At 39.5% G+C, this 20,886-nt stretch overlaps 2 protein-coding genes across 4 annotated transcripts in view; one reads left to right on the top strand and one right to left on the bottom strand.

The window, feature by feature from the left end:
• The window catches only part of LOC128642390 (mitochondrial import inner membrane translocase subunit tim16), a 353,230-nt gene that overhangs the window by 191,870 nt on the left and 140,474 nt on the right, over positions 1–20,886 (top strand). The gene's annotated exons all lie outside the window — the stretch shown is intronic.
• Positions 884–20,886, bottom strand: part of VASN (vasorin) — a 23,506-nt gene continuing 3,503 nt past the window's right edge. For both annotated transcript variants that reach the window (XM_053695148.1, XM_053695147.1), the window contains exon 2: positions 884–3,570. In XM_053695148.1, coding sequence (XP_053551123.1) covers positions 1,590–3,560 — 1,971 coding nt within the window. In that variant the 5' untranslated portion in view covers positions 3,561–3,570 and the 3' untranslated portion in view covers positions 884–1,589. The remainder of the gene's footprint in view (positions 3,571–20,886) is intronic.

Here is a 20,886-nt window from a genome sequence, read left to right as displayed (position 1 = left end):
TCCCGAAAGAATCACAGCTCATTCCACTAGGGCTGTGGCTTCCACATGGGCCTTCAAGAACGAGGCTTCTGTTGATCAGATATGTAGGGCAGCGACTTGGTCTTCACTGCACACTTTTACCAAATTTTACAAGTTTGATACTTTTGCTTCTTCTGAGGCTATTTTTGGGAGAAAGGTTTTGCAAGCCGTGGTGCCTTCCATTTAGGTGACCTGATTTGCTCCCTCCCTTCATCCGTGTCCTAAAGCTTTGGTATTGGTTCCCACAAGTAAGGATGACGCCGTGGACCGGACACACCTATGTTGGAGAAAACAGAATTTATGTTTACCTGATAAATTACTTTCTCCAACGGTGTGTCCGGTCCACGGCCCGCCCTGGTTTTTTTAATCAGGTCTGATATTTTATTTTCTTTAACTACAGTCACCACGGTACCATATGGTTTCTCCTATGCTAATATTCCTCCTTAACGTCGGTCGAATGACTGGGGTAGGCGGAGCCTAGGAGGGATCATGTGACCAGCTTTGCTGGGCTCTTTGCCATTTCCTGTTGGGGAAGAGAATATCCCACAAGTAAGGATGACGCCGTGGACCGGACACACCGTTGGAGAAAGTAATTTATCAGGTAAACATAAATTCTGTTTTTTTTATTTTTAAACTAAAATATATACAGTTTGTCAAATGTATGTTCATTCTGTCTTGTTCTTAATTATCTTTTACTTAATCAAGCCCTAGAGACTCTTCAGCACTGTGCATTTCTTTTGCCTGTTCTCGTTACTGTTGTATTGCTATTGATTCTGAACCCACCCAAGCAGAGCCATAGTCCGCTTGCCAATTCTAGATGTATTTGATAGAATACAAACACAGATAAAAAAAAAAGAAACTAATGGAAGGATCAATATTTATTATTTGAAAACAGTTTGCACATTTTGACACTGATATGTGAGGACTGACCCCCACTTTGTCCAGCAAATGGAGCCTCATAACAATCAGTTTACAGGATGTGTCCAGTTATATATATATAAAAATACCATTATTAAGTTAACCCCTTGCGTTTATCAGTCTCTTAGTGTTTATAATGTAGCACTAGTCAAATTAAGTGCCCTAATTACATGGAGTCTCATGCATTGGACTTCACCATATCTATTCCACGCTTAATATTTTCCCTTAGTGTCCCTGTAGAACTTGGAGAAAAACTCCTCTCCCCTTATGGGTTTCAGTGCATTTGGTCCACTTAGGTTTGTGAATGGGTAAGAATAACAAGCACAGCTGTTTGTTTTCTTCCATTTTTGCCTTTATATGGCTGTAAAATCCCCCAACACAACAAAATATTTGGAGCACTTTTGAAAGTTGGACATGCTCCTGTCAACTCAAAGGCAGTACGGTTATTTTCTTGGCTCACTTACAGTCATCTGTCTCTGAATCTTTTGTCTTTTGTATCAAAAGCTGAGCTCTCCTGTTAATGTATGTGCCAGCACCTAGTCAGCACAGCTGTCTAGTGGACTTGTCTCCTAGCAAGCCTAGCACTTTCTTGCAGTCAGAACATGGGCAAGTATTGTGCCCATTTAAACAGTCTATCAATGCAAACAGCACACTTAGAAGTAGGAGTGTGGAAGCTGACCTGTGGGCGTGTCATTGTTATTCCTATTTTTTGTTGGGTCCATGAGTGGTTCTTCAGACTCTACTGGACCATCTGAAAGTTTTTTTAGTTCCCCCTTCCCTTCAAGTCCATTTTTTACTCCTTCCATTTCAAGAGGCCCACTTTCCTCACCAGCGTGCTCCTTCAGTCTCCGTCTCCTAGCATAACAGGCTGCACTTGCTACAATCACAGCCAGGAGGATCCCAGCAGCTACCGCTGGGACAAGCACCAAGGTCAGATTTGCATCCTGAGACTGGATAACTTGAGCGCTGTGCTTGAGAGACAATCCGGTGGTCTGGGCCTCTGTGCAGAGTTCATCTTCTGGTGAACCATCACCCAAAGATCCCAGACACAGCCTGTAAGTGTTGTTAGGCTCCAGGCTTCTCACAGTGTACTCAAACAATGTAGATGGTAGGCTAAGGACTAGAGGCCTGCGATTTGACCCAGAGAGGTTATGCAGTGTCAAACGGATGCCCTTCAGATTGGCTTTTCTGTGGCTAAAACTCTGAAGATCGACTCGAAGGGAACTGCTTGTCACTTCAAGGACCTGGAGTTGCACTGGAGGAGGTTCAGTAGCAACAGCAGGAACAGGTGTGACTGGCCCAATCTCACAGTACAGTCCATAAAATCCTTGAGGGCATTCACATTCCAATCGTCCAAAAGGATCCAGGCTGCAGAAACCCCCATTTAGACAGGTGTGTGGTGGGCATAGTGGATCTTCTAAATTTATTACAGCTGGTATTGTGGGGTCTTCTTCTACCTTATGCTGAGGAACTACTGTTGTGGTGCTAATGGTAGTAGTCAGTATTTCATCATAAAATGGCTCTTTTAGAGTAGATGTTTGAATAGTGCTGCTGTAACCTGTTGTAGTAGGTAAAACAGTGGTGGTTGGTGGTGGGCATCCATACTCCAAATCCCGCAATTGCCGCAAGGTTTTACCTGCATTTTTTGGAGGAAAGTGACAGCGAGTCTCATCTGGGCGCAACAATTTTACTCCACTGATTCTCAGCCATTCTGCTAACCAGCCCAGAGAACACACACAATTAAAAGGATTTTGGGCCAAACTCACTGCACGGAGTCTTAAAGCAGAGCGGAATAGGCCCCTCGGCAGTGTGCGGAGGCTGAGACGACTTAGATCCACATCTTGCAGTCCTGGGAGACCAGAAAAGTCGTCAATGTGGAGCTGAGATATACCAATATTGCCAGCTATGTTGAGTTTGGTCAGACCATGCAAACCTACGGGCACCTTGTCCAGCTGGTTATCAGAGATGTCCAGTTCATGAAGGTTTTTAAGCTCAAATAGCAGCTCTTTTGACACCTCTTTTAAGCCAAGTCCTGCTAATAGAAGTGTTTCAATGTTAGGTGCATTAAAAACTCCTGGCTGGATGGTAGGAATAATATTGTAGCTGAGATCTAGAAGCAAGAGGTGAGGTAATGAAAAAACTGGAGGTACCACTAACTTGTTCTTCTTCAACTTGAGTTCCAGCAAGCTCTCAAGACCCTTGAAGGCATCTTGGTGGATGCTTTGAATATTGTTCTCATTTAGGTAGAGTCTTTCCAGCTTGCTAAGCCCCTGAAATGTATCTGCAGAGATCTCAGTCAGATAGTTTGATGAGAGGTCCAGATTGCTAAGGTTGGTCAAACTTCTGAAGATTCCATCTGGAAGGCTTGACAGTTTGTTATAAGAAATGTCCAGGAGCTGCAGATCCCATAAGCCAGAGAAGTTGTCTTCCTCCACAGAGCTAATGCCATTCTCAAAAACATACAAGTTGACCGTGTCATGGGGGATTTTGCTTGGAAATTTAGAACTCTTGCGGGACAGGCAGAAAACCGTCTGAGGTTGATTGCATTGACAGTCATTTGGGCAGCCTTCAGTGATGAATCCAGGTACACCAATAAGTAGAATACTCCATAAAAGCAGCTGCATGGTGGGAGGTCTGCAAAGAAACAGAGTATTAGGGAATTCACTTGGTTGCAATATATTGATTGATGCATGTTTGTTCAGTTTGCTTCTTATGTGTGTGTGTGTGTGTGTGTTTGTGTGGGTGTGTTTGTGTGTGTGTGTGTGTGTGTGTGTGTTTGCCGATGTGTGTTTGTGTGTGTGGATGTGTGTGATTGTGTGTATATGTATGTGCATGTGGGGGTGTGGGGGGGGGTGTATGTATGTTTGTGTGTGTTTGTGTGTATCTGTGTCTGTGATTGTGTGTGTTTGTGGATGTGTGTGTTTGTGCATGACCTATATTTAGTAAAAAGAGGCAAAGCAATGTTCACTTGGTTTGACTTGTAAAGTATTATGTTTAACAGACTTGTGATTGCAAATGGGTTAATGCAGTGATATTTTACTACTTATAAAAAGAAGATAAAACCCCAAATTTTTATTTCATGATTCAGGTAGAACAAAAAAACAATTTTCCAGTTTACTTCTATTATACATTTTGCTTTATTATCTTGTTATCCTTTCTTGAAGGAGCAGCAAAGCACTACTGGGAGCTAGCTGAACAGATTGGTAAGCCAATGATAAGAAGTATATATGTGCAGCCACCAATCAGCTGCTAGCTCCCAGTTCCTAAACCTACCTAGGTATGCTTTTCCAAAAAGGATGCCAAGAGAACAAAGCAAATTAGATTCTGAAGCATATCTGGGACTTGAATTGCATCCCTCTTAGGATCTCTGGGCAACATTAACCTGACTTTATACCATTTTCCTATCAAGAAATGTAAGGATGGGCCACTGGGGGCGATCGGCAAGCTTCAGTTTCAGGGTTTTTTTTTGTACAATCCATGCCAAGCTCTGATCCATTTTGAAGTGGGAAGGTATTGGCATGAGCTTATAATAAGGTGGTTTCAAAAAGAACGAAAGATTTCTGTATTTTTTTTAATTCTCCCTTAGAGAGGCTACGGTGCATCCTGCAGGTTCCATAGTAGCGACCCTGCAACATGCTATACAGATTTTTTTGATCAGTACAGGAGCTGGTTTTCTTTTTTTTTCTGTCACTAAATGACAACAGTGAATAGTCATTAGTCAATAGTCATTTCAATTTGTTTGTCTCTGGACTGCAAAACCATTTATTGTGCTAGGAACAGTTTACATGCTTTTCTTTTGTATGCAGGTCTTGTGCTGACACATACGTATTATAAATATTAAACAACAAATCTCATCACCTTTTAATGTCTTTTTTGGAAAGGGCTGCAACATATTACACAGCACTGCATTTCAGCCTTCTATGAAAACTAAGGGGCAGGAAACCCAAAATGTTTTTTCTTGATTCAGATAGAACCTGCGATTTTAAACAACTTTCTAATTGACTTCTATTATCAAATTGTCTTTGCTCTCTTGGTATTTTTTGTTGAAAAGCAGGAAGTAAGCTCAGGAGCGTACACGTGTCTAGAGCGCTATATGGCAGCAGTTTTGCAAGAATGTTATCCAATTATTTGAAAGATTAGATGCTCCAGACACCTACCTAGGTATCTCTTCTACCCAGAATACCATGAGAACAAAGCACATTTGAAAAAAGAAGTAAATTGGAAACTTTTATTTTTTAAGTTGTATGTTCTGTCTGAATCACAAAAGAAAATGAGTTCTTTATCCCTTTAAGACAGTCTAGCAGAGACTTTGTTTATGCCCCTTCTTAGTAGTTCATACTTATCATTTAGGCCTGATGGCCTTTCACCTCCTGGTTAAGTGTGGCTTATGCCTGTCAGGGTGGAGCCCTCTGTGGTATGCAGCCCCTACCTAATGCTGCCTTCCAGGACATAGTGCTGATAAAAAAGCTAAGACACAGGTCAGATAGGGACAATGCCTGGCACAGAGCTGTCTGTCAACTCATCCAAGCCCCTTACAAGTTACTGGCCCAAAAGGAGAAGTGGCCCAAGTCCGTTAGATGAGTTCTGTGCCGTGGTGACTGTTAGCCAGACGATGAGGCCTATTTATGAAATTCTTTCGGACCTGATCCGACAGTGCGGATCAGGTCCGACAGACATTGCTGAATGCAGAGAGCAATACGATCTCCATATTCAGCATTGCACCAGCAGCTCACAAGAGCTGCTGGTGCAACGCCGCCCCCTGCAGACTCGCGGCCAATCGGCAGACAGCAGTGGGTATCAATAAACCCGATCGTACTCGATCAGGTTGAATTCCGGCGATTCCTGTCCCCCTCATCAGAGCAGGCAGACAGGGTTATGGAGCAGCGGTCTTTAGACCGTTGCTCCATAACTGGTGTTTCTGGCGAGTCTGCTTAATAGATAGGCCCGAATATGTACATATGCCCTCATCTCACAGTGTAAATCTGCAGATCAGTGCAAGTTGGTTTGTTTTTACCAGTTTTCATTTGGATTTCCTCTGTTTAGATGTCCCTAACAGCCAATAAGCATTAATACTGTATTGGAACAGAAAATACTCTCTTGCTAGTTTACTGACCCTTATTACATACAAACAAATTAACTTAAAGGGACAGTCTAGTCCAAAATAAACTTTCATGATTCAGACAGAGAATGTAATTTTAAACAATTTTCCAAAGCTAAACCTAGGAGTTTCATATGCTAATTTCTTAGACCTTGAAGACTGCCTCTAATCTGAATGCATTTTGACCACTAGAGGGCATTAGTTCATGTGTGTCATATAGATAACATTGAGCTCATGCACGTGAAGTTACCCTGGAGTGAGCACTGATTGGCTAAAATGCAAGTCTGTCAAAAGAACGGAAATAAGGGGGCAGTCTGCAGAGGCTTAGATACAAGGTAATTACAGAGGTAAAAATTATATTAATATTACAGTGTTGGTTGTGCAAAACTGGGGAATGGGTAATTAAAGGGATTATCTATCTTTTTACACAATAAAAATTCTGGTGTTGACTGTCCCTTTAACTGCTGTTTTATTATACACATTATAGGAAAATATTGCTGTTTATGTTCCAGGCATTAAGTATAAGAGCTTGTCCAGTTTAAGTTTACAGAACATCTTACGAAGAGTATGCGGTATCTTAAAGGGACAGTAAAGTCAACATTAAAGGGACACTGAACCCAAATGTTTTCTTTCATGATTCAGATAGAGCATGCAATTTTAAGCAACTTTCTAATTTACTCCTATTATCAAATTTTCTTCATTCTCTTGGTATCTTTATTTGAAATGCAAGAATGTAAGTTTAGATTCCTGCTTCATCCACCAATAAAAAAGTGCTGTCCAGAGTACTGTACCAAAAGAAAAAGATTATCTGCATTCTTTTTCAAATAAAGATAGCAAGAGAACAAAGAAAATTTGATAATAGGAGTAAATTAGAAAGTTGCTTAAAATTGCATGTTCTATCTGAATCACGAAAGAAAAAAATTTGGGTTCAGTGTCCCTTTAAACTTGTATGATTCAGATAGAGCATGCAATTTTAAACAACTTTCCAGTTTATTTCTCTTATGTTATTTGTTTTGTTCTTTTGGTATCCTTTGTTGAAAAACATACCTTGGTAGGCTCAGGAGCAGCAATTCACTACTGGGAGCTAGCTGCAGATTGGTGGCTGGACTTATATGCCTCTTGTTATTGGCTCACCAGATGTGATCAGCTAGCTCCCAGCAGTGTGTTGATGCTCTATCAACAAAGGATACCAAGAGAATAAGCACATATGATTATAGAAGTAAATTGGAAAGTTGTATAAAATATGTTCTATCTGAATCATGACAGCAAATTTTGTGCTCCACCGTAATATTGCACTTAGAAATGTGAAATAGTTGGGCTCTTTACAAATAAATTATTATTTATATGTAAAATGTTGCCATATTCCGTAGCACCGGGTACATGAGTGAGACAATGACACTGATTTGTGGTAAAAGAAATACAGATACATATTAAAACAAATCACTATTGGATAGGAGGGGCCCTGGATAGAAAAACGTACAAATCCACAGATAAATGACAATAATATTTATTTACCACTTACTTTCACAGTGTGCTAGTGGTTTGCTTGTAGTGTGATCAGGAGAAGAGACACCAAATAGGGTGTCACTGTCTGCCATACTTTTTTTTATTTTTTTTTAATCTTGTGTTAACCATTTGTTCTAACATTCATTATCTCCTGCGTTTGGGGCTGTTTTGCGTATCAAGGAAAGTGGGGTTTTTTTTTGGGGGGGGGGAGACAAAAATATTTGATTTACCCCTCTTGATCCTATCTGCAGTAATATATGATTTTTGATCACTAGACTTGAAACTTAGGTGATGGTTTCGACTAGCGCTGGATTCATTTTGCAGTGTCGTGTACTCTTACTTATGTACCGTTACTGAATTTAGTACCATTAGACAAATAAATATTAGTAACAATTTGCTTTCTGTTGCAATACTGTGAATACTGAGCCAGGAGTCATATTACAAAAGTAAATTCTACAGAAGTCTGTGTGTACATATGTATATTATCTGCGCAGGATGGTGTGTGTATACTTCTGTGCTGTTACAGACAGGGTTAATGAGGGGGTCAGTTAGAGGCAGGTAATATTCTGAGGAATGTGCAGCTGTGTGAGGGGGGGACAGAGGTGAGAGGAGGGGGGGATACTAGAAATAAAGAGAGGAATAAGAGATGAGATGTAGCAGATGGTGGATTGAGGAGGGGGCTCTTGCTAATTGCTGTCAGGGGGGCGTGCAGGTCTGCCGGGGAGGGGGGTCTTATCCTGTCTGGAGTTCAAACCTTAGATATTAAAATTCCTGCAGACTTTTCTTAGCTGTAGGATTTTTTTTTAGGCTGCAACTTTGTAATTCTCTTTATTCAGCAAAAATGTTGTGTTTAAGACACTAGTCAAAATGAAACTTAACTTTACTTCTATTATCAAATTTATTTCATCCTCTTGGTATCCTTTGTTAAAGACCATACTGAAGTAGGCTTAGGAGCGCGCTATATGCATAACATTGCTGCCCACACTGCTGCCTTATAGTGCTTAAGAGACGTGCACGCTTTTGAGGCTACCTGAATTTGTTTTTCAACAAATGATGCCAAGTAAATTTGGTAATAGGTTTTTTTTTATAATCAAAAAAGGACTGATTCATGAAAGTGTAAAGGGATATTTTTATTTCATGATTCAGCTAGAACGTGCGATTTTAAACAACTTTCGATTTTACTTCTATTATCAATCTTTCATTGTTCTTTTGGTATCCTTTGTTGAAATGCTGGGACATATGCTTAGGAGCTGGCACATTTCTAGAGCACTATATGGCAGCAGTTTTGCAAGAACACTAGACGGCAGCACTATTTCCTGCTATGTAGTGCTTCAGATGCCTACCTAGGTATCTCTTCAACAAAGAATATCATGGGAACGAAGCAAATTTGATAATAGACGTAAATTGGAAACTTTTTTAAATGTTATGCTCTGTCTGAATCACAAAATAATATGTTGGGGTTTCATAGCCTTTTAATCTTGATTTTTTTATTTTTTTATTTTTTAAATGTCGGGTTAAACTTGCTGAGCTTGACACAGATGTGCATTATTTCCCATTATCAGAGCATTAGGGTCTATATAAAATGTGTGTACATTCAAACTATAATGGGGATATAGTCTATAAATAAAATATATATATATCTTATAGTGTATTTAAATTTTGATGCTAAAGTGCCCGTTTTTTTAAAAAATCAATTAAAAACAGGGGCACTTTAATTCGTCAAAATTTACATTTCACTCCTGTTGTGAAGAAAAAAAAACTTACCTTTTAATCTTGACAGCCGGTTTAGCTTCCTCCGCCCGTCGCAAAGCCTCTTCCTGGGTCTAAAATGAGGAATCCGGCTTCCTCCAATCACAGTGTTGCATCAGACACTGATTCCCCCGGGGGGGGGGGGGGGGGAGCCGTGATTGGAGGATGACCTATCCATCATTTCTGACGTCAGAAATGGCTTGCGACGACCTGGGGAGGCTGGAGCGGCTGTCAAGTTTAAAAGGTAAGTATTTTTTTTCACAACACAAGTGAAATGGAAGTTTTGATGAATTAAAGTGCCCCTGTTTTTAATCGAATTTTTAAAAACCTTATTTATTTTTTTACTTTGAGATTTTCTCAAAAGCAAACCCTAATTTCCGATATCGGAACATAGCAATTTGTGCTTCAGTGCTGATTTCCGAGCTTAAAATAATAATTAAAAAAAATAATAATAAAATAGCGAGGTTATTTATAGCTTGCTTAGCAAAGTTCTCAGGTGGTGTATAGCCTCAGAATAGTTTGTGCAGGAATGTTCCTTTGATAGTAACACATCCAACCAATATTTATTCTGTATGTTAAACAAAGATTAAATACATGTACTAATAGCGTTGACAATATTTGTATTTCCTTGCCGTTCTAATTAAGCGCAATTGTATCCGTGTGTGTACTCATCATTGTGTCTCTCACTTTTTTTTAAAGGGACATTGTGTTAAATACAATGCAGTTCATAGTTATTAGTGTAGTGACTTGCTAAAACCACAGGTATATCTGTAACCCCTGTGCTCCTGGCATACAGGTAGCCCATAGCTATGTTGCTTTAGATGCTCCAAACAGTGCACACTTCAGAAAGCTCTGCTGGGGTGGCTAGTGCTGAATATGTAATTGACTTGATAGCTACAACAGCAGAGCACTTACTACTGGGATTATGGGGGGCTGACTGTAATGTATCTGACTGTACCACCAGCTGAATCAAAGAATAATACGTAAAAAAAAATGTAAGCTCAGGATCGTGCATGTGTCTGAAGCACTATATATATATATATACGTAGTAGCAGAGAGGTTCACTCTCACTCCCATGTCATCTGCCAGGGTGCTAGTAGGTAGGGATAATAGCAATGGAAGTAACTTGCACTCACTGGTACTTTTCAACAATCTTTACTGTGACAAAGTAACGTTTCGGGGATAATATATCCCCTTCCTCAGACCAAGGGGATATATTATCCCAGAAACGTTACTTTGTCACAGTAAAGATTGTTGAAAAGTACCAGTGAGTGCAAGTTTCTTCCATTGCTATACAGGTGGCCCTTGTTTTACAACGGTTCAATTTACACCGTTTCAGAATAACAACCTTTTTTTCCAGTCATGTGACTGCTATTGAAAAGCATTGAGAAGCAGTGCATTTATTAAAATAGCCAGTAGGTGGAGCTGTCCGCTTGTGTTGCAGCAAAGCCAAGCAAGCTGAAATTAATCAGTTTAACCAGACCTGAGCTATCGAGCAGATTTCAAAGGAACAAGATCTTCCTGTCTATAAATCAGTCCAGATTGGAATGCATAGAAAGAACTGATTGCAGAAAAATGCAAGTGAAGTCTGTGTTGTGTGATTATTATATTAGGTTTATAATGCTGTTTAGCAAATCGTTTTGTTCATTTAACTTAGTTTAATTATATATTCTGTGTTGTGTGATTATTTTATTAGGTTTATAATGCTGTTTAGCATTTAACGTCTTCATTTCAAAGCTTTAAAAATAATGTATTAGGTGTTACTTATGACAATTTTGAGAGGGGCCCGGAACCTATCTCCCTCACTTCCCATTGACTTACATTATAAACTGGGTTTCAATTTACAACGGTTTCAATTTACAACCATTCCTTCTGGAACCTAACCCAAAAACTGAGGGCTACCTGTGTGTGTATATATATAGCGCAGCAGTTTTGCAATAATGTTAATAATTTGCAAGAGTAAAAGATAGCAGCACTTATTTCCTGCCATGTAGTTTTCCAGACAACTACCTAGGTATATCTGTAACAAAGATTACCAGGGGAACGAAGAAAATTTGATAATATAAAAATCCCTTTAAAGGGACATGAAACCCAAAATTTTTCTTTCATGATTCAGATAGAGAATACAATTTTAAACAACTTTCCAATTTACTTCTATTATTTAATTTGCTTCCTTATCATGTTATCCTTTGCTGAAAGGAAAGCTGAGGAGCAGCAAATAACCTAGGTTCTAGCTGCTGATTGGTGGCTACATGTATATATCGATTGCCATTGACTCGCCCCTGTGTTCAGTCAGCAACCAGTAGTGCATTGCTGCTTATTCACCAAAGCATACCAAGAGAGCAAAGACAAATTGATAATAGGAGTAAATTAGAAAGTTGCTTAGAATTGCATGCTCTGATTCATCAAATAAAACCATTGGGTTTTTATATCCCTTTAACCCCTTAACGACTGAGGACGTGCAGGGTACGTCCTCAGAAAAAAGGCAGTTAATGCCTGAGAACGTACCCTGCACGTCCTCAGTGTGGAAAGCAGCTGGAAGCGATCCTGATCACTTCCAGCTGTTTTCCGGTTATTGCAGGATGCCTCGATATTGAGGCATCCTGCAATAACATTTTTTACCCCTCCGGTGCAGAGAGAGCCACTCTGTGGCCCTCTCTGCACCGGACATCGATGGCCGCATTCGTTGGTGGGTGGGAGCTGAAGTGGGAGGTGGGTGGGCGGCCATCGATGGCTTCTTGGTAAAAGAGGGGGGCGGGATCGGGGGCGGTATCGCCGGGGGCGCGCACGGGCGCGCGCGCGGGGAGGGAGCGGGTGGGAACCACTTACACTACAGAAAGGGTTTTTTTATTATGGGGAGAAAGGAGGGATAAAATCCCTGAATAAAGTAATCTAAGGGATCTGGGAGGGGGTGGGGGATTAGTCTTGGGGGGGGGAAGCTACACTGCAGAAAAAACAAAAATAAAAAAAAAATAGACATTTTTACATGCAAACTGGGTACTGGCAGACAGCTGCCAGTACCCAAGATGGCCCCCAATAAGGCAGAGGGGGAGGGTTAGAGAGCTGTATTGGGGGGGATCAGGGAGGTTGGGGGCTAAGGGGGGAATCTTACACAGCAGCATATGTAAATATGCTATATATAAAAAAAGGATACCTTTTATTTTAGTACTGGCAGACTTTCTGCCAGTACTTAAGATGGCGGGGACAATTTTTGGGGTGGGGGAGGAAAGAGAGCTCTTTGGGAGGGATCAGGGGGTCTGATGTGTCAGGTGGGAAGCTGATCTCTACACTAAAGCTAAAATTAACCCTGCAAACTCCATACAAGCTACCTAATTAACCCCTTCATTGCTGGGCATAATTCACGTGTTGTGCGCAGTGGCATTTAGCGGCCTTCTAATTACCAAAAAGCAACACCAAATCCATATATGTCTGCTATTTTTGAACAAAGGAGACCCCAGAGAAGCATTTACAACCATTTGTGCCATAATTGCACAAAATGTTTGTAAATGATTTCAGTGAGAAATCTAAAATTTTGAAAAATTTAACGTTTTTCTTTATTTGATCGCATTTGGCGGTGAAATGGTGGCATGAAATATACCAAAATGGGCGTAGATCAATACTTTGGGTTGTCTACTACACTACACTAAAGCTAAAATTACCCCAAAAAGCTCCCTACATGCTCCCTTATTAACCCCTTCCCTGCTGTGCATAATACATGCATGGTGCGCAGTGGCATTTAGCGGCCTTCTAATTACCAAAAAGCAACGTCAAAGCCATATATGTCTGCTATTTCTGAACAAAGGGGATTCCAGAGAAAAATTTACAACCATTTATGCCATAATTGCACAAGCTGTTTGTAAATAATTTCAGTGAGAATCCTAAAGTTTGTGAAAAAATTTGTGAAAAAGTGAACAATTTTTTTTATTTGATCGCATTTGGCGGTGAAATGGTGGCATGAAATATACCAAAATGGGCCTAGATCAATACTTTGGGATGTCTTCTAAAAAAAAATATATACATGTCAAGGGATATTCAGGTATTCCTGACAGATATCAGGGTTCCAATGTAACTAGCGCTCATTTTGAAAAAAAGTGGTTTGGAAATAGCAAAGTGCTACTTATATTTATTGCCCTATAACTTGCAAAAAAAAGCAAAGAACGTGCAAACATTGGGTATTTCTAAACTCTGGACAAAATTTAGAAATTATTTAGCATGGGTGTTTTTTGGTGGTTGTAGATGTGTAACAGATTTTGGGGGACAAAGTTAGAAAAAGTGTGTTTTTTTCCATTTTTTCCTCATATTTTATATTTTCTTTTATAGTAAATGATAAGATGAAAATAATGGTATCTTTAGAAAGTCCATTTAATGGCGAGAAAAACGGTATATAATATGTGTGGGTACAGTAAAAGAGTAAGAGGAAAATTACAGCTAAACACAAACACTGCAAAAATGTAAAAATAGCCTTGGTCCCAAATGGACAGAAAATGGAAAAGTGCTGTGGTCATTAAGGGGTTAAAGGGACACTGAACCCAATTTTTTTCTTTTGTGATTCAGATAGAGCATGACATTTTAAGCAACTTTCTAATTTACTCCTATTATCACATTTTCTTTATTCTCTTGGTATCGTTATTTGAAATGCAAGAATGTAAGTTTAGATGCCTGCCCATTTTTGGTGAACAACCTAGGTTGTCCTTGCTGATTGGTGGATAAATTCATCCACCAATCAAAAACTGCTGTCCAGAGTTCTGAACCAAGAAAAAAAGCTTAGATGCCTTCTTTTTCAAATAAAGATAGCAAGAGAATGAAGAAAAATTGATAATAGGAGTAAATTAGAAAGTTGCTTAAAATTGCATGCTCTATCTGAATCACGAAAGAAAAAAATTGGGTTCAGTGTCCCTTTAAGTACATTTTGCTATATTTTATTATGCTATATCTCCCTTAATACCAGTGCACTTTTCTACATAATACTTTGCACAATTCTGGCAACTTCACTGTTAACTGACACCTAGTTACACCAGCCATTCCGTTACCATTTCTGGTCTCGCAGCATGCCTTAGGGGATATGGTCACATCTGCAGCCGCCCGGATTCTGCAGGCCAGGACATGCGTGGGACCCTCTTATGAATGAGCAGAAGACCCCCCCCCCCTTCTCCTGCCCACAGCCCCTAACAGATCATATAAATACTTGATTTAGCCCTTTTATTTGAAAGCTTATTATGGCCTCAACATGTGCATACTTGGTTTAATACACTTAGTAGAAATGGGGTCATATACCTGAGTACTCGAGTCACAGAAACAGTATCTTAAAGGGATAAATGCTAGACATAATGATGTATGCAAAGCCTAAGAATAATGTGTAAGTAGTTTTTAAAAAATATACTAGTTGTTTAAAGGGATACTAAGCCTAATTTTTTTCTTTAATTGTCGTCATCAGAAGAGATTAGATAAGGTAAACCTAAGTTTAAACATGGTGGCACCCATTCATTTAAATCAACTAAAACGTTACCTTTATTTCTTCACTATTTAAAGGGACACTAAACCCAAATCTTTTCCTTTTCGTGATTCAGATAGAGGAGGCAATTTTAAGCAACTTTCTAATTTACTCCTATTATCAATTTTTCTTCGTTCTCTTGCCATCTTTATTTAAAAAGCAGGAATGTAAAGCTTAGGGACCGCCCCGTTTTACGTTCAGCACCCTGGATAGCGCTTGCTTATTGGTGGCTACATTTAGGAAACCAATAAGCAAGTGTAAACCAGGATCTGAACCAGATATGGGCCGGCTCCTAAGCTTTAGATTCCTGCTTTTTAAATAAAGATAGCAAGAGAACAAAGAAAAATTGATAATAGGAGTAAATTAGAAAGTTGCTTAAAATTGCCTCCTCTATCTGAATCACGAAAGGAAAAGATTTGGGTTTAGTGTCCCTTAAAATAGTGAAGAAATAAAGGTAACGTTTTAGTTGATTTAAATGAATGGGTGCCACCATGTTTAAACTGAGGTTTACCTTATCTAATCTCTTCTGATGACGACAATTAAGGACAGATAAAGTGAGCAAACAATGGCTGTGTGGAATAAACCAATGTTATTTTTTAAGGGTTAAAGTCCCTTTAGCAATATTATATTCCACACAACCACTGTTTGCACACATGATCTGTCCTTAATTGTTCTCAGCAGAAGAGATTAGATAAGGGAAACCTATGTTTCCATCTGGTTGCGACCATTACTTTATAGAAAATCAGGGGGATTTCCAAGCAAAATTACAGGAAAAGGGGACAAAGCAAATAATGAAATTATATTGAAAAGTTGTTTTTTTAATACAGATAATTAAACATTTTATATAACAATCTCAAGATGGGGACATAGAACTCAATTTTTTCTTTCATGACACAGACAGAACATACAATTTTAAACAACTTTCCAATTTACTCCTATTATCAAATTTACTCCATTCACTTGGCATCCTTTGTTGAAGGAGCAACAATGCCTTACTGGGAGCTAGCTTAACACATCTAGTAATCCAATGAAGAGGCACATATGTGCAGCCACCAATCAAAAGCTAGCTGCCAATAGTTTATTGCTGCTCCGCAGCTAACCTAGGTATGCTTTATAACAAAGGATACCAAAGTAAATTAGATATTAGAAGTAAATTAGAAGTTTTAAAATGGTATGCTCTATCTGAAAAGTGTTTTTTATGTTGCTTTACATTATCATCTGAAATCTTTACAAAACAAACTAGTAGAATACAGCTATATGGGATTTTTTCTTTATGATGCTGTATGTGGGGCAGAGCTCAGTGGGAGGTGAAAGGGTTAACATCACAGAAGCAGAGGGTCATTGATCTGGGACTGTATGTCCAGATTAAGACAACAAACTATGGGGCAGTGACATTTTGACTTATTATTTCTCTGACAGAGATCTGCAGAGTATCACACATGTGTATGTGCACAGTCAGTGCCTGCAGAGCATTGTGGGTGGAAATCCCAAATGTTCTGCAGTGAATATGAAACACCAGCAATTAAACATTTGTGGTCAAGCAACTTGCAATGGGACATTACACTCTAAAACAGACTGAGCATAGCTGGCTGAGCATGATGGGAAATGTAGTTCCAAAACCTCTGGAGGGCAATGTCTGCTCTAAAACCTTCTAGGATTCATATAAAGTAGCAGATATTAAACATTGTTACAAATATTTTGGTGTGAAAAATGTCAAAGTTAACCCTTTTGTGACTGGGTTAAAGTGCCTACATCGGAACAACTGTTCCGATGTAGACAAATTGAAACCACGCGATCGTGCACACAATCGCGAGATTTCAATTATTGGATCGCGTCTGGGGGGCGTCCCTACAACCCTAGGAACGCCCTCCAGACCGCGATCAAATCCTGTAAGCACAGAAGGCTTCAGGACAGCCGTTGGCTATGACGTTCTATACCGTCATAACGGCTCTAAAGCCCAGTGTAATTATGACGGAATAGAACGGCATTAAAAGGTTAAAGCTTACAGGAAGTGCATGTTTGTGCACGCCAGTCACATGACTCACAAGCATAAAAACACACAAACTCTAGAGGAATATCTGTTTTATAAAATTAATAAAACAACTGTAGTGCATTTCAATATGACACAAAAGGAAAATAACAAACAATAAAAACTGATTTAATTTTGTCCAATCTACACAGCTGATACAGTTGTATTGATTCTCATTGGCTGAGAGGGACAATTCTCACAGGTCGTACCATAGTGAAAAGGTTGTCTGATTCTACAATATAAAATAAATATTTAACTAGATTACATCACACATTAAAGGGGCACGAAACCCCAACACTTTATTTCATGATTCAGAATACAGTTTTAAACAACTTTCCAATTTACTTCTATTATCTAATTTTCTTCATTCTCCTTAGTTAAAAAGCATACCTAGGTAGACTCAGGAGCTGGGCGCTAGCCCGCTGATTGGTGGCTGCACATAGATACCTCTTATCACTGGCTTACTGATATGTTCAGCTATCTCCCAGTAGTGCATTGCTGCTTCTTCAATAAAGGATACTAAATTAACAAAGCAATGTTGATTATAGAAGTAAATTTGAAAGTTGTTTAAAATTGTATTCTCTCTCTGAATTATGAAAGAAAAAAATTGGGTTTTGTGTCGCTTTAGGTGTTTAAACTGTACTTTTGCTAGCAACATTTAAAACTGTTTTGCAGTCCAGTGGCATACTCATTGAAAAACCTCTTGAGTATTTTTATCTTATCTCCTTAGTTGTGGCCATTTAGGGACAAATATTAAATGAGCACCAGCACTGATCCAGCAGTTACAGGGTCAGTTTTCTAGATCCTACGGGTTACACTCCAGCCTCTCCGGAGCAGTGTAAAAAGCACAATTTTTAGAGATAGATTTGCATGAAAATCTGGGAAAATAAATAATATAAGTACATTTTTTATTGGTTTGCTTTTCATGGCTAACCTTTTTATAGCAGATTTAATTTGATTTTAATGTCCATTTGTCTGTCGCAGAATGTGCTGCAGGCTTCTCTAGCAACCGAGGGGTTAAAAAAAGGGGCAGTATCATCATCCTACGTCTTGGACATCTTTCTATTGTCTTCTGAACACAGAATGACTTTGGATACATTGTTCACCTGTCTGAATCCAAGATTTTCTGTCTGAGCTGGCAAGCAGTGCTCAAATTGCAATACAAAGCCTATTATTAGAAAATTAGGCTGATATCCAGGCTCCTACTGTATTGCCATCTTATGATGCAATCGCCTATTGTCACATTCCTCCGTGCTTAGGCGCAGAAAGGTAGGGTGGCCTGCTGAAAACATGTTTTAACCGTGAAGACATCAGCTACAAAAAAGGTCTTTTGTAAAGATCTGAGGGGGAGCAGCTTACTTTATTTTGCTTTTGTAATATTTGCTGTGAATTAAAGGGACATTTTATTAAATATTGGCCCGTTACACATATAAAAAAAGCTACATTTTTAAACATTAGAAGCATTTTTTGGGTTAAAAAAAAAGCCTTTTAAAGGGACAGTAAAGTCATAATTAGACATTCATGATTTAGACAGAGAATACAATTTTAAAAAAAACTTTCCAATTTACTTTTATTATTTAATTTGCTTCCTTCTCGTTATCCTTTGCTGAAAGGTTTATCTAGGTAAGCTCAGGAGCAGCAAAGAACCTAGGTTCTAGCTGCTGATTGGTGGCTGCATATATATATATACCGATTGTCATTGGCTCACCCATGTTTTTTTCAGTTAGAAACCATTAGTGCATTGCTGCTCCGTCAACAAATGATATCAAGAGAATGAAGCAAACCAGATAATTGAAGTAAACTGGAAACTTGTTTTTAATTCTACTCTCTATCTGAATCATGAAAGAAAAATGTTGGGTTTTATGCCCCTTTAAATTGAAAGATTAAACTGCAGTATTGTTTTTTTGTTTTTTTATACTTCCTGATAAATCTTTATTGGCTAATAAGGATGACTGCCTATGATTTATTGGAGGAGAGGGACACGCCTATACAAGTATGACAGAAACATGAGTTTAAAAATAAATAAATACATTTTGCAATGAAACTAATTAATACACTGATTACGGTACTGCATTGAATACCCGTTAAGAAGAGACAGGGTTAATCTATAGTTTGCTAGTAGATAAAGCTAGTTTGCTATCTTTTTTACATTGTAAGTCAAGATAACAGTTTCTAATTTATTTTCCAAGTCCATAACAATGGATTCTGGGTCACTGCATGCAGACATACCCTCCTTGTTTACATTTTAGTTATAAATCAACAGATTAGACTGCAGAATTGTGTTACAATAAGAGGTCATGCTGCAAATTGTTGAGTGACAAAAGGATTGAGTGACTGCTAGACAGGGGTTGAAATAAGTAGGTTTTCCACTTATCCTCAGTAGAAGTATTTCCTATTAACTAGAAGTAGATTACAGGTAAAGCTTTCCAGCAGTGTTGGTGTTGAGCAGTATTTGGGCATCACTTCAGAAGCATTGTGCCACACCCCAATATTAATTGTGACCACTCCCCGCGGATCAGCCACAGAGAATGGGATGAAGTTCAGAGCTGGCAACAACTTTATAGCACCCGCCCCACATAAAAATAAACAGAGGGGCTCAGGGGAATGAACAGTTCCAGTGTTTGACCCCGGCTCTGCCAGAGACTGTGTATGTGGCTAAAAGATCTGTATGAGGTCTATCTGTAGATTTCTTTATGTGCATCCTTGCTTTGCCACTTTTTACTATAGCTGTCTCTATCTGACCTGAAGATGTGTCTGTCTGTCCTTACACTGCTACTGACTGTGTGCTGTAGAGAGATGTCTGTCTGTCCTTACACTGCTACTGACTGTGTGCTGTAGAGAGATGTCTGTCTGTCCTTACACTTCTACTGACTGTGTGCTGTAGAGAGATGTCTGTCTGTCCTTACACTGCTACTGACTGTGTGCTGTAGAGAGATGTCTGTCTGTCCTTACACTACTACTGACTGTGTGCTGTAGAGAGATGCCTGTCTGTCCTTACACTGCTACTGACTGTGTGCTGTAGAGAGATGTCTGTCTGTCCTTACACTGCTACTGACTGTGTGCTGTAGAGAGATGTCTGTCTGTCCTTACACTTCTACTGACTGTGTGCTGTAGAGAGATGTCTGTCTGTCCTTACACTGCTACTGACTGTGTGCTGTAGAGAGATGTCTGTCTGTCCTTACACTGCTACTGACTGTGTGCTGTAGAGAGATGTCTGTCTGTCCTTACACTGCTACTGACTGTGTGCTGTAGAGAGATGTCTGTCTGTCCTTACACTGCTACTGACTGTGTGCTGTAGAGAGATGTCTGTCCTTACACTGCTACTGACTGTGTGCTGTAGAGAGATGTCTGTCTGTCCTTACACTGCTACTGACTGTGTGCTGTAGAGAGATGTCTGTCTGTCCTTACACTGCTACTGACTGTGTGCTGTAGAGAGATGTCTGTCTGTCCTTACACTGCTACTGACTGTGTGCTGTAGAGAGATGTCTGTCTGTCCTTACACTTCTACTGACTGTGTGCTGTAGAGAGATGTCTGTCCTTACACTGCTACTGACTGTGTGCTGTAGAGAGATGTCTGTCTGTCCTTACACTGCTACTGACTGTGTGCTGTAGAGAGATGTCTGTCTGTCCTTACACTGCTACTGACTGTGTGCTGTAGAGAGATGTCTGTCTGTCCTTACACTGCTACTGACTGTGTGCTGTAGAGAGATGTCTGTCTGTCCTTACACTGCTACTGACTGTGTGCTGTAGAGAGATGTCTGTCTGTCCTTACACTGCTACTGACTGTGTGCTGTAGAGAGAAGTCTGTCTGTCCTTACACTGCTACTGACTGTGTGCTGTAGAGAGATGTCTGTCTGTCCTTACACTGCTACTGACTGTGTGCTGTAGATGTGCCTTATTGTCTGTACAGTGTGACCTGAAGATAACTGTCTTTACACCGACACTGAATGTGTTTGATACATAGGCCGATCTGACCTTACACTAACTGTGTGCTATGTTGAGAAGTGTGCATCTTTTCTTACTCTACCTGTTCTGATTCTGATTTGGGGTGACCTTGAGAAATGAGTTTCTCCTTAT

Source organism: Bombina bombina, chromosome 11, assembly GCF_027579735.1.
Source record: "Bombina bombina isolate aBomBom1 chromosome 11, aBomBom1.pri, whole genome shotgun sequence".
In the NCBI taxonomy this organism is placed as follows: domain Eukaryota; kingdom Metazoa; phylum Chordata; class Amphibia; order Anura; family Bombinatoridae; genus Bombina; species Bombina bombina.
This window is presented reverse-complemented; position numbering and strand designations above follow the sequence as displayed.